The sequence below is a fragment of the Bombus huntii genome, chromosome 8 (assembly GCF_024542735.1).
Source record: "Bombus huntii isolate Logan2020A chromosome 8, iyBomHunt1.1, whole genome shotgun sequence".
Taxonomy (NCBI): domain Eukaryota; kingdom Metazoa; phylum Arthropoda; class Insecta; order Hymenoptera; family Apidae; genus Bombus; species Bombus huntii.
The window spans coordinates 2,850,100-2,864,512 of record NC_066245.1 but is presented as its reverse complement, the minus strand read 5'-3'; the positions used below and the strand labels follow the sequence as shown (position 1 = coordinate 2,864,512).

The 14,413-nt window shown below is 26.4% G+C and overlaps 3 protein-coding genes across 7 annotated transcripts; 1 reads left to right on the top strand and 2 right to left on the bottom strand.

Annotated features, from left to right (window-relative positions):
• Nucleotides 1–65: 65 nt before the first annotated feature.
• LOC126868630 (ero1-like protein) lies at nt 66–4,320 on the bottom strand. 3 transcript variants are annotated; one of them, XM_050624328.1, is made up of 9 exons: nt 4,177–4,320; nt 3,373–3,721; nt 3,084–3,287; nt 2,820–2,977; nt 2,550–2,735; nt 2,418–2,464; nt 1,986–2,334; nt 1,608–1,901; nt 66–1,449 (listed from the first exon to the last, which is right to left on the bottom strand). In XM_050624328.1, exons 2-9 carry the CDS (start codon nt 3,583–3,585, stop codon nt 1,398–1,400), a joined length of 1,503 nt encoding a protein of 500 aa, XP_050480285.1. In that variant the 5' UTR covers nt 3,586–3,721; nt 4,177–4,320; the 3' UTR covers nt 66–1,397. The 3 variants fall into 3 exon arrangements, with proteins under 3 accessions (XP_050480285.1, XP_050480284.1, XP_050480286.1); XM_050624327.1 differs by lacking the exon at nt 4,177–4,320 and adding an exon at nt 3,822–3,993; XM_050624329.1 differs by lacking the exon at nt 4,177–4,320 and having other exon boundaries at nt 3,460–3,985.
• An 855-nt stretch (nt 4,321–5,175) lies between these two features.
• On the top strand, nt 5,176–10,404 carry LOC126868627 (cullin-5). 3 transcript variants are annotated; one of them, XM_050624318.1, is made up of 12 exons: nt 5,176–5,321; nt 6,070–6,279; nt 6,357–6,536; nt 6,604–6,745; nt 6,826–7,140; nt 7,216–7,688; nt 7,780–8,043; nt 8,129–8,284; nt 8,564–8,844; nt 8,924–9,047; nt 9,138–9,332; nt 9,412–10,404. In XM_050624318.1, the coding sequence occupies exons 1-11, from the start codon at nt 5,289–5,291 to the stop codon at nt 9,330–9,332; spliced, it is 2,373 nt and encodes a 790-aa protein (XP_050480275.1). In that variant the 5' UTR covers nt 5,176–5,288; the 3' UTR covers nt 9,412–10,404. The 3 variants fall into 3 exon arrangements, with proteins under 3 accessions (XP_050480275.1, XP_050480274.1, XP_050480277.1); XM_050624317.1 differs by having other exon boundaries at nt 5,177–5,321; nt 9,138–10,404; XM_050624320.1 differs by lacking the exon at nt 5,176–5,321 and adding an exon at nt 5,356–5,552 and having other exon boundaries at nt 9,138–10,404.
• On the bottom strand, nt 9,914–14,332 carry LOC126868636 (protein sarah). The gene is made up of 6 exons (XM_050624336.1): nt 14,059–14,332; nt 13,131–13,400; nt 12,869–13,058; nt 12,632–12,784; nt 11,573–11,897; nt 9,914–11,505 (listed from the first exon to the last, which is right to left on the bottom strand). The coding sequence occupies exons 2-5, from the start codon at nt 13,386–13,388 to the stop codon at nt 11,770–11,772; spliced, it is 729 nt and encodes a 242-aa protein (XP_050480293.1). The 5' UTR covers nt 13,389–13,400; nt 14,059–14,332; the 3' UTR covers nt 9,914–11,505; nt 11,573–11,769.
• Nucleotides 14,333–14,413: the final 81 nt, after the last annotated feature.

The window sequence follows — 14,413 nt, the reverse complement described above, 5'->3', positions numbered from 1 at the left end:
ACCATACACGCAGGAATGATATTCGTTAAGAGGGGGGATATAAATAATTTACGATGCATAAAATATTGATGGTATTGTAATTTATATTATATTCGAAACTTCGTTATCTTTTATAATCGCATGTATCAAATCTTCTACTGAAATGAAACGTGTTATATTTTCTTAGAAATAAGCAGGTTACATAATAATTTTGCTACTTTAGATTATAAATAAATCCGTAAAAATTAGACACACCACACTAATTCATATCTGTATATAAAATATACATTCTTCCACACTATAATCAAATTCATGTTATAGTTTTCATGTAAGGAATTCATAATAGAATTTCAAATTTTTCGTATAATATACGACCTATTTAGATAAATTATTTCATTATAAATAAATGTAATGGAAAAAGTTTATCATTTAATACATTTTTGTAATCCATAACTTAATACGCTGCTAACTCGTTATTTTATAATCCGCAAGTAGTATAATTTAGCGACAATAAATTAAATTTACGCCTATATACAATAATATTAAATATTTTATAAACTATTATGAATTAGTATATAGAAATATAATACACTGGTGTTTTCTCTTTGTATGTAAATTTGTCGGAAAATAATGTGAAACCTTCTGTCGCCTTCGTTATAAAAACATTTTTCAAAAAATGTACACAATATTATACAAAATTGATTTATCTTGGACGACTTTTATAATATCTTATTGAACCTCAAACGTTACAGTCTATTTGCCTGTAGAACCTTAATAACCAACATTATCTTTGTAAATAGAATAATATAATGGTTACATTAATAACAATTTTTATTAAAATAAAAGTAGATGTAAAAAGACAAGCTATAATTTTTAAAGTTTGAAATACTTGTGTATATATCAGTAAGAAAATTTGAACATTTTATGAATTCGATAAATGAAAGTTCTTTCAAAACTGAATATGCTATATGCTGTTTCAAAACTGGTACAAGAATCTTTTCTATAGAAGAAATATTTATCACAGATAGAGTTAAGTTATCATTAAAATCGCAATAAAATAACAAAGTGCAATCATATGAAATTTGACACTTTTTTAATAATTCAATCAACATTATATTTATTCAATGATAGTTCTTCTTTTTCTTATCGATATTAAACTAATTCTAATTATAAATAAAAGATATAAAAAAGATTACGCGTTAAATGTAATAATTTTTATTGCGATTTTATACCACATTTTAAGTATAAATATAAAATTTTTAAATAATTTATAACTGATACAAAAATCAGTTATTTTATAAAGTTACTATATAATTAAATGTATAAATCTAAATAATCAAGGGTTATATAAATATAAAGATTTGTGTGATGTATTTTACCAAAGTAACTTAATCATCTGATTGTTAGTCTGTATTCTGCTATCTCATCATTTGTCTAAATTTATCCAACTCGAAGATACTTTCTGACAATCTGCAAAATTACAAAATAATTAATTATATTTTCTGATAATAATTTCTCTCCTTATATAATCTGCAAAATACCTTAAAAGATGACATTTACATATAAAAGCTTAATATAACGATGATAAAAATAAGAATAAATATAAAAAGCATAATTGTTCTGCTTACCTTCCAATAGCGTTTATAAGTGCAACAATTTCGCTTCTTTCTAAGAAGAATTTCTTTCTATTAAAATTATTTAATGTTGATTCCCATCTGTCGAATTTTCCTGAGAATAGAATTTTTAATGCTGTGCCCAAACCATGCGTTTGAAGTTTTCCCCAAAGTTTACACTTATCGCACCCTACACAGTCCATAATACGAGATATATTCCTAAAATGTTGTCTAAATTGTTCCTTCAATAACTGAGCCTCAGCTCCACCAGTAAACATAACGCTTTCGTTGAAATGATCAGGAAATGATCTAAAACACATTAATATTAAATCTATAAGCATCAATTCATTAGTTATAAATTAATATAATTGATTAGTTAAGACTAATACCTACTTAACAACATTTAAAATATCATTCATTGCCAAACGGGTATCTTTATCTTGTGCTTTGTTACCAGTGTAATATTCTTCTCTTTCCAAATATGGTGCAGCTTTTGCCAAAGCTCTTAATTCAAGCAGATAAGTAAAATATAAATTTTTTAACCAATTTGGACCTTCACCTCCTGTTTCCTCTGGTGAAAATCTTTTTTGAAACTCTTGCAAATTAGGGCCCCATCGGCCACCAGGCACTATCTCTAAATTGTCTTTTGGTGTCAACAAGTATTTTGAACACAAATGAATATTAATACTAGTATGAAGCCCTGATATAACACGGTAGAATACCCTTTTTTCCAGACACATCCCTACAAATTATAATATATCACAATAAAATCAATGTATATTTTGAAATATATTATTAGTATACTATTGAATTAAAACTATTCACCATTTATTTTTGAAGATTGAATAAAATTATGTGGCGAATTTTCAGGTCTGAAATTAAGTATACGTATATAAATATAAAATGCAGCAATTTTTAATATCTATTTCATTTTTTATCATTAACTTATATTTTTACCTAAAACAATTTTCCTTGTAAATACTGCGCCATATCCTATGTGCACTCTGTCCTTTATAACCTGTATATCTTTCAGGATTTAGCAAAAGGTCCACATATTCTCCAGGACTAGACTCCTTCACACAAAAATTATCTTGAGCATCATCATATTGTTTCCATAATTCAAAATCTTTGTAGTTCTCTGAACTAAACAAAATATATCAAAATGAATTTGAAATCTTGTTTATAAATAATTCTATTTATGAATGTGCTAGAAATATTCTTTTTTACCTAATTGTTGTGTTTAAATAGCCCAGTTCTTTATTATGATCTTTAGTCCTATGTAAGCAATCATCATATTGTGTAGAAGCTTTGTATTTATCCGCAGGACTTTCATTAAAATGACTGTTCTTTAACATATCTCCTTTTAAACCATCTGGAATGTCTTCCTACAAGTATAAAAATATATATAATATACATAAATTTCAACAATTTGTATAAAATGATATTGTAATATCTTTGCATATAAATCAAACTAACATATTAAATACTTACTTCCTGACAAGGTTGCACATGACAGTATCTTATAGCACATTTACTATCATCAGCCCAGAAAGGGCATTCTTGTTTTAAATTTACTTTATAAAAGCGAAAATAATCTCTGACTAGAAGACTCTGAACTCTTGGATAAATTTTCATATTATTAAAGTAATCCACTGTATCCACATTACAACTGCAGTCATCAATTGATCCCTTCAACTAAATTTTTATAAACATAATTTAATAACTTAAAGTTATGAAAAAGATATTAAGTTAAAGATAATATAAGATAACATATATTCACATATGTTAAAGTTGACAGATTTGATTGTAGGTTATGTTTACTTTTTAGGAAAAAAGTTGAATAACGGGAAAACAACGAGAATAGTACCTTACAGAAACATTGATCATTCTTTTCATTGTTCGTTCCAAAATAATTGGAATGTACAATAGAAGGTAAACACATCGCAAATAATATTAATATGCCGAGCATATTTTCACTGGTTTCGCACTTCATAATTAAATTCACTGGTATACCTATCAATCACGTTTTCTAATTGATAATAGTTATCGTACGTCACCGCGGTACTAACCGAGGTTTCCTCCTTTTATAACACCGACTAGACTACGTGCCACCAGAAACGTAAATTACCCTGTCAAAAGTAAACTTTATTGATGCTTTCATTGTATTACTTATTGATTAATGTTGTTCCATTAAATGTTCCTCTATTAAATATACACAAATCCACCTACATTTATACAAGTGTTATATTTTTTTATTCTATTACATATTTAAGTCAAGCTAAAGTATAACGGTATTTCACACATCTGGAATGTTTTATCTCATCTGTAGCAGACGACCTGTAATCTTAACGTGACGTGACTACAATCACGCTGCCACAGACATGTATTTTTCTTACTAACTTTTTAGTTTAATTATTGTAATACATATTTAACTATTTATTAAATAGTCATTAAATAGTCATTTATTAAATGTCATAATTTTAAATGTAAAATTTCTAATAAAGAATGTGGAATATGTAGTATGTAGCAAATAAATCTTATAGTAATATATTTAAATTATAATGTTTGTAGATTTTTAATTTACCATTATTTACATAATAATAATGAATATGATTTCAAAATGTTCAATTCACATCTATACCCAGAAAAACGTTAACACAACTTCATTTCTATAAATATATATAAATAATAGATGTTTACTCCCCTCTTTTTAGCTAACCATATCCAAGTTTAATTCCACGTGTACTTATAACATTTGTTACTGACTTTAAATGTAAAAAATAGAGTGTTAGAATGATATAATGAGTCATTAAGAACCGAGAAAAGTATTAACTTTTCTTTAACATTATCTTAAAGATTAGCCGTTTTAAATATTTACGTCGATTATCTATCAAATAACAAAATGAATTTAATATAATATAATATAAAATTATTCCTTTAAAATGTACATTTTTCATTTCACACAATTCAGATGTCATAATAAATAACTTGACATCATAAATTATCCAAATACAAAATAAAATGTTCTTAATTTTGAAATTAAGTTTAAGAAATATAATATAAAAGAATGTCAATAGTTCAATATAAATTTAAAATACATTTATAATGTAAAATATAATTTTATTATACGTAGATGAAAAATTACTTTTTTAAATTTTGTGCAGCATTTAAATAACGTTACTTTTCATCTATAATTATATATTATTTTCGTTTAGAAAACTTAATTTCTGAATAACGTTTTATACAAATTTGCGCTTTAATATATATATATATATACTGTTTTATTATTACATCGCTTTAATATACATACATTGCAATCAGTGCTATAAAAGCTATACATTAAGAAAATATTTGTCTTTTATTCGAAATTTTCTAATACTAAAAGTACAAAAACTGTGAAGTTCTTGCACAATGTTTAAAAAACAGCGTTTTAAATAATAAGGAAACATATATAAAAGACATTAATTTTGCATTGTATACAAAAATTAATGTAAACTTTTTATATATAAGAGGAAATGAACTTGGTTTTACATTTATCTTCTACATCTTACATTCCTCTTATTTTTTCCTTAACCTATTTAACATTCCTACATGTGATCTATCTACCTATATATATATATATATGTTTTTACTATTTTACATTTATTAGAATCTCTCATTATAGTATTACATTATAGTACACTATATGTATGTATTATGTTGTATTACGTTTCTTCCTTAGAAAAAATGGTATGTATATATGTATCATCTTTTTTAAATATATATGATATATCGCGATAAATAAATGTAAAATCTACTTTAATGTTAAAATAAACATCTATTAAAGTATAAATTGACGTTTAAAACAATTCTTATTATAATTAATCAGTACTGTTCACTGTAATACCTATTGTTTGTACTCATTGGCGTAGACTCATTGCGGTATAGGACATGTCAAAACTTTATGCGAAGGTGCCGATGGTTAGTTGTCATTGAATAATAATATTTGTATTTAAAATCAATTTACACTGAGGAATAAATCTGAGAATGATCTTTCAAACTTCTTAAATTTATAAGATTTTTGTTTTATTGTTTTATTTTCGATAATATAATATAAATCTTTATAACCTATACAATGTTTCAATTGTCAAAGAACCTTTTTAACTTTAACTTATATATAAATATCTATAAAATTGTACATAAAAAATATTTGAAAATATTCATGCAATATTACTGTATACTAATACAGTATACTAATGATTAACTTAGATATTGTTATTTTTCAACAATTAGATACTAATTTTTCGATTATGTAGTAGAACTATAAATCATTAGTTAATAAAAATATTTTCATAGATGGTATTGTACATATATTTTAATTTTTATGTTTGATAAAAAAAATAATGCACAATGAATAAGATAATATTCGTGTTAATAATAAGAGTTTAGTATGTAAACATAAAATTAAAGTTAATTTTGTACTAAATTATGTGTTTAGGATAAAAATCAGTTTATGTTTGAAGATAAATGGCCATGTATGAGACCAACTATTTTGAAATTACTCAAACAAGAACCTGTTACTCAAGCAGAATGGCAAGATTTATTCTTCTTAGTTCATGCAGTATGTGTATGGAATGACAAAGGTGCTCTTAAATTATTAGATGCGCTCAAAGAAGACATAATGGATTTTATAAAACAAGCTCAGCAGGTACATATTATAATTTATAAATACAAAAAAAATATTTTTATCAACAGAAAAATATTACTGTTTTATGTACTTTCTAGAGAGTTTTAGCACACCAAGAAGAGCAAGCTTTATTGAAAGCATATATAGCTGAATGGAGAAAATTTTTTGCACAATGTAATTATTTGCCAACACCATTTAGACAATTAGAAACGTCTCTTGCTGGAAAGGCACCATCCAGTGTTCAAAAAAAAAGCCAACCTGATGATATTGTTAGAAAAGTAAAGTTCTTTTTTTTAATTTTTCGATAATATAATTCCATAATATACATTTTTTTGTTTATTATAGCTAATGTTGGATAGTTGGAATCAAAGTATATTTGGAGAAATAAAACAAAAACTTCAAGATTCAGCTATGAGACTTGTTCGTGCTGAAAGAAATGGTGAAGCCTTTGATTCACAACTCGTTATTGGTGTTAGAGAATCTTATGGTATATAACAAATTTTTGTTTATATAAATTATCTCCTTATACATCTTATAAATTTAAAGTTGTGTTGAATTACATTACAGTAAATTTATGTTCAAATGCAATTGATAAGCTTCAAATCTATAGAGAGAATTTTGAAGCAGCATATATAGAAGCAACAGAAGCATTCTACTGGGTTAAAGCACCTGAACAGCTATCATTACATGGTGTAGAAAATTATATGCGTTATGCTGATGCAAAGTTACAAGAAGAAGAACTTCGTGCCCAAAAATACTTAGAACCAAACAGTGCTAGTGTACAGCTTTTAACTGATTGTTGCGTACGTGTATTAGTGGCAACTTTTAAGCCAGCCATATTAGCAGAATGTCCGCGAATGATTCAGCATCGTCAAACAGATAGTGAGTATAATGTAATTTGAATTATATTTTTATAATAGCATTTTTGTAATGGTATAAAATGAATTACAATTATAGAACTTAGGTTAATGCTAAAACTAATGGATAGAGTTCCTGAAGGAGTTGGTCCAATGTTAAGAAATTTAGAAGAACATATAGCAAGTGCAGGTTTAGCTGATATGATGGCAGCTGTGGATGTTATTACTCAAGATTCTGAAAAATACGTTGAAAGATTATTAGATCTTTTTCGTCGGTTTTCAATTCTTGTTAAAGAAGCATTTGATGATGATCCTCGATTTCTAACTGCTCGAGATAAAGCTTACAAACTTGTTGTAAATGATGCAACGGTATTCAGATTAGAATTACCTGCACGTCAGTGTTCTGGTATTGGTACAACGATTTTAAATAATAAACCCAACAACAATAATAATGGACAGCCAGAATCAAAGTGTCCAGAACTTCTAGCTAATTATTGTGATATGTTACTTAGGAAAACACCACTCAGTAAAAAATTAACTTCTGATGAAATTGAAAGCAAACTCAAAGATGTAGTATGCACCTTAACTTATATATATTACTATTATATTTTTAATATCTAAAATCATTTTATCTCATACTTATCTTATATTGGTTTTATTTTAGTTATTAGTGCTAAAATATGTTCAAAATAAGGATGTATTTATGCGCTATCATAAAGCTCATTTAACAAGGCGTTTAATATTAGATACATCCGCTGATTCTGAGAAAGAGGAAAATATGGTAGAATGGCTTCGTGAAGTCGGAATGCCTGCTGATTATGTTAATAAATTAGCACGAATGTTTCAAGACATTAAAGTGTCACAAGATCTAAATCAACAATTTAAAGAGCAATGTAGAGCTGCTATTGCAGATAGTATTAACATTAAGGTATGAGCTAAAATGTTATAATAATATTTCGGTTTATATATTGTGAAACATATATATTAAAAGGCATTAATATAATTTGTTATAGATATTAAATGCAGGTGCTTGGGCTAGAGGTAGTGAACGTGTCACCGTAAGTTTACCACTGCAACTGGAAGATTATATTCCTGAAGTAGAAGAATTTTATAAAAAAAAACACAGTGGAAGAAAATTACAGTGGTACCATCATATGTCTAATGGCACGGTAAGAAAGAAAATGTCTTGTAAACAAAATATTAGAAAAAGATATTTTTATATCTTTTTAAGTATTGTTATGATTTAAAAAGGAAATTTTTTGGCCATAATCATAAAAGTGTTAAGTGTTAAGTTTCGATCAGAAACTATGTATATGTTTATTAAAGCAGAATAACATAAATTTTTCTGAAGCAGTAAACATGGGTATAGAGTAAAATTTTTCAAAAAATTCAATATCTCGGTTCTAATTTTCAGCTTCACCTTGCAACCAATTTGGATGGTGTTCCAGATAACATTTTCTAACCAAGTGGGACGCTTTGATGTGGATGTAACAACATTTCAAATGGCAGTTTTATTTGCTTGGAATCAGCGGCCGTTTGAAAAGATATCATATGAAAATTTGCGATTGGCAACAGAACTTCCTGATCCGGAACTCAGACGAACTTTATGGTCTTTGTGTGCCTTTCCAAAACTCAAACGTCAACTTCTTCTAGTTGAACCACATGCGCATAGTCCCAAAGATTTTGCAAATGATACACGATTTTGGGTGAACCAAGAATTCGCTATAGTGTTAGTAATACTTTTTGAAAAATCGCGCAATAATTTAATTTACTCAAAATATATATAATTAATTCTTTTTAATTCTTAGGAAAAATGGTAAACTGCAAAAACGAGGTAAAATTAATTTAATAGGAAGACTTCAATTATCAACTGAACGAAGTAAAGAAGAAGACAACCAATCCATTGTACAACTTAGAATACTAAGAGTTCAGGTACACTTTCTATTCAATTAACTTTGTCTTTTTACCTTCCTCTAAGTAAAATTAATGATACATATATCTTTTACGTATATCTTTTAACAGGAAGCAATCATCAAGATTTTAAAGATGCGTAAAAAAATCAGTAATGCTCAGTTACAAACCGAATTAGTTGATATATTAAAGAACATGTTTCTGCCAAGTAAAAAGATGATAAAAGAACAAATTGAGTGGCTTATTGAGCATAAATATATACGTAGACACGACGATGACATTAACACCTTTGTGTATATGGCATAGGTCGGGATTATACATACGTATAATACTGTTCTTATGATTAATATTATATTTTTATAAAAATTCAGTTCTTGTTTATCAGATTGTATGCTCAAAAATCGCAATGTAATTGAAAGATGTTAACGTTGTTTGTAACATGTTCACAAAAAACACATCTTTTAAATGAAAAGTTAGTACCATCATACAGAGTCATATCGTTTATAAATTATGATTGAATATGATATCGCCTTCGACCATGAAAATATGTATTACTAAACAGGTAACTATTATAATATTTCAAAAACTCGGACTATAAAATTGATTAGTTTTTTCTTTCTCTTTCTTCTCTTCTTTCTTTCAAAACTTGAAAACATCAAGGGAAAAAATGTACAAGATCAAAAATTTTTATTTCGTTATATGTCATTATGTTGTCTTTTACTTTTGACGTAATCACAATTTCATAAATATAGTTTATACCTTCTGTTTTATACAAAAATAAAGCAAATTGTTTAAAATATTTATAAATACTATAAACTCGTCACAGATGTATTTAATTTTCAATGACGATGTTCACGATATGTACATTATACATTTTAACACACGTCTAAACGTAAATGCATGGATATGTTTATTTACTGCAAGTGTACATATTTTCCAAATATGATTGTTTTTCATTGACTTATTTGAATTGTAGAAAGTACAGAAATTACAGAACTTTTTGTATACAATATTTTTTGTATTCTGTTTTTATGAACTACATTATGTTTCTTTTAACCGAAATAATATTAATAATTTTTGATTGAAGAAATGTAAAATGAACAAAAATTCATACAAAGGGAGAATATAAGAAATGGCCTATACCGTTACATATAAATGCAAGGTTATAAAATTTTAATTCTTTTATATTTTAATAATAAAACGTTGTATAATCCCTGTACTAAAGAAATTTTACATAATTGTATTGTGAACAATAAGATCTTTACTCAACACACGCATTACTATTAACATTTATGTGTATAAAGCTTTTATATTATTTCAATGTGCGATTGACAAGTGTAAAAGTGAACAATTTCGAAATTAAAAAGGATTTTTTATATTTTTTGATGTATCTTATTACATTTTTCCTAAAAAGTTTTATTTTAAAATACACAAATTTTCATGAATAAAACAATACCTTTTAAAATTAAGCTAGAATATCTAATATAATTTAAATTAAATAATTGAGTAAATAGATCATAAAAAGACATTTTCTTTATCTCTGTAAGATTCAGACATAAAAACAGGTTTTGAGTAACATATTTATTCACACAAAAGTAATTTGCTATAACATATTTATAAATTTTCAACAATTCTATATTACTTTAAATCTTACATCAATATGAAATATATTTTATGCAAGTGGGAACACTATATACATTTACATATACAGATGCATAAACATTATTGTTACAAAAAAAAACATGTAGCACTAATACATTTTGAATAACACATTAATATGTTATTGCAAAGAATTCTTCCTGAAATGATAACACTACTTATAATTTTATTAAGTATATATATCCTAAAAATTTAATTAATAAAATATACATTCTCCCTAAAGATTTATTTTTTTTAATGAAAAAAAATCATTCACACACTTCCAATTTTTAATATTGATTAATTAAAATATGACAGAAAACAGTATCATTGATACCACTTTTCATATGTTGCATGGTACATTCTTATAATCACATGTATGTACATTAAATATCAATGTTACTCAAACTTATCACACACACACCCACTTTGTAACAAATTATATTTCTCGAGTAACTCTTGCTTGAAATTCTGAGATAATTAACAAATCAAGAATTTAATTCTAATTGCCTTTTCTAAGATCATAAATTTTATATACTTCCTTTAAAAGTATTTGTAACATCGATACTTCGAGTGAAACGTTAATATCGCTAATTTCAATATCGTTTACCCTTGATACTGTAATATTAATTTTTATAATTGTAAGTAAGCATCTAATATTTTAAATTGTGATTTTAAATTAAAAGAGGATGAGAATTGGTGTAAAGTTATTCCGAAATATTATATAGATTTTTCTAGTAGTTTATTTGTACGTTATTTAATATTCGATGACTTTTTTAAATTATTTCATTATATCACGTATTTTTATATATTTATAATGTCAGCATAAAATATTATTTATCTGTAAACGAAAACATAACTTTTAATAAAATATTTGTTATCTATTTATTATCTTTTTAAATACTTACATATATTACTCTGAGCAAAACACATTTACAGATTATTTCTTGTGAATTTGTGATCTCAAATTAAAGTATTAATTTTGCAATATTGCAATATAAATTTTTGAGTGTTGAATATCATTGTTTGTAATGCCACTAATTGCTTCTTGGATGGATAAATAATTCATTGTCAAATGAGTGGACAATATTTCTAATAGAGCTGTTTATGAATGTTCTGGACAACGTGTATGTTGAATACGTGGAACATTTTTCATAGGATTTGTTGTTTCACAAACATGTACAACTATGCCAGGTTGTCCTGAACCACCAGGATGTAATTCATGACTGCCTCCTGTAAAATTATTTGTATGATTGGTATATACATACATGTGTACATAATATATACATGTATAGGAAACCTCCGATAACTGCCAAAATAGAATCTCTCGATAATTGCATCTTCGTCATCCCTACTACTGGGGGGAGGTTCCCCTCAATGCACTGGAAAGCTCAGCGACCCGCGAAGGGTCGATTAGTCTCACATGATTCAATCCCAGATATTGCTGAGACAATGTACGTATTTAGATAATAATTAAAAAATGAAACCTTTTTATTTTTAACGTTTTTTTAAATTAATCTTTTACAAACGTATTTGTGGGAATTTTCTGATTAAAATGAAACGGAACACGATAAAATCTGAATTATATTTACTTATTGATGTTTATTATCACTTATTTAATTATCATTAAGTATGCAAATATGCTCCAAATTATATCGTGTTTGGTGTCATCTTAATATGTTAGTGAAAGCTTCATTGATCACGAATCAAAAATAAAAAATTTTGATCTTTTTAATTGAAGGTCTCAACTTATCGCGAGCCTCTAATGTTTGCCGAACGCTTCGGCTCTCAGTTCCTCTTCCTCTTTTACTTGCGTTGTCCTTTTCTATGTTCGGTACAGCTAAGATTTCAGTTTCAAGGAATAGAATCGTTTGCAACACCTGGGTCCCGAATTTCTGGCAGTTATCGGAGATTTTCGTACTAATACACATGGAACAACATGCTATAAACTCCTTAAATGACAGAACCTGCAGATAAATTTGCTATAGCAGCCAATAAGTCATGATTAACTAAAGGTTCGCCTTCCTCTCTAGGCTGCCATCCAATAGGTGGTGAAGCAGGTGGTGAAATTAGGAACTGTTTTGTTAATGCTGGTGGGTGAAGGTGTTGATCTTCTACATCTGAAATATATATTATTTTTAAAGTTGATAGAACTCTCGTTAATTCTTATAACATAATGTTCATTAAAAAATAAATTTACAAACCTATTGGGGTAACAGGTTGTGCAAAATAACAGTTGATATCTGTCTCACCAAAATGAGCTTGATGTAATTGTATTCTGGCATTTGCTGCTGCACTTGGAGAACTATAATTCACTCTCATTCTTCTAAATGATCTAAAATATTGAAATGTAGCATCTTCCCCAAACTGTTTGAAGAGATTCTGTATTTCTTCCTACAGAAACAAAACATATGCTTATTAGATATTGAATTTATTATATTCAATTTTACTATATATTTTTGTCACCTTTAATTCATCATCTTTAAAAACTCTGGGATCTACATTAGTTACAATAACTGATGTTGGTAAATCTTCATCATGTACTAAATCTTCAATAGTCCTTGTATTTGTATCAGAACGATTTTTTTCTACATCAAATTCTAGCTCCAATTGTTGATAATTAGGATGTAAATTTGGTAATCCATCAACTTCATTTATAATTATATTTTCAGATTCTTCTAGTTCTTCCTCTTCCACTATATTAGAACCATGTTTCTTCTCCATATCTGTTCTATGCTGCATATAGAAGTACTAAATTGTAATTTATTTGAATTTACACATTAACATAAAGATATAATAAAGATATATATATATAGTATCTACAATACAGAAACTAACTAAAAAAATATATTTTCTTATAAATATTTTGCATGTCTACTGAACGAATATTTTCAATATATAGCTCTCATTCATTTTTATATTTTAATTTACAAAAAAGCAATATTCTTTTATTATAAATGATCTTATATGTTCAGTTAATGACTTTTAATATATTACCAAAACTTTAATAATACTGTAATTTATTTATCAAGTAGGTATCTACAACGTTAATCAAATTATCATAGTATAACGTATAATTTTTTAAATCAGTTAATCAAATATTGCATATTTTTTAAAATAAACATTATGTCACGAATCATGGGGTAAATAATTCATAAACTATGAATAATAGAAATGTATATATTGCAAAATGATTACAAACCACGAATTTATTTACAATTAATTGTAATTGTTAGTTGCAAGGTAATATTACGTATTATCATGCTAAAATAAATAAGAATATTAAGCGAGGACTATGTATAATAAATAATAATAAATAATAAATAATGTGTAGAGACATAATATGTCAAAGGTAAAGTAATTAATCAGCTGACTGAGAACAGATAATACTTACAGGTTTTCTCTTAAGCAGTTAAATCGAATGTGTGCCTTCTTAATATTTATTCAGATCGAGAGAAAATTGTTTATTTTCTTTACTTATTTATTTATGTATACATTCATACATTCATATATATATAAAATCCTTCATTGTATTAACGTTATTATTACTCATTTATACAACTTTCGATGTTACATGTTGCATTCGTTATTTTATTATTATCGTAATGTAATCTTTTATAATCGTAGACTATAAGAAGTAACTAGAAAGATAAGCAAATCAGTATAGACAAGCTTTTGCAGTAGAATCATCTGTTATCGAAGAAAAACTTGTTTCATTGACTGCGCATGTCAAGTAAAAATAGATATTT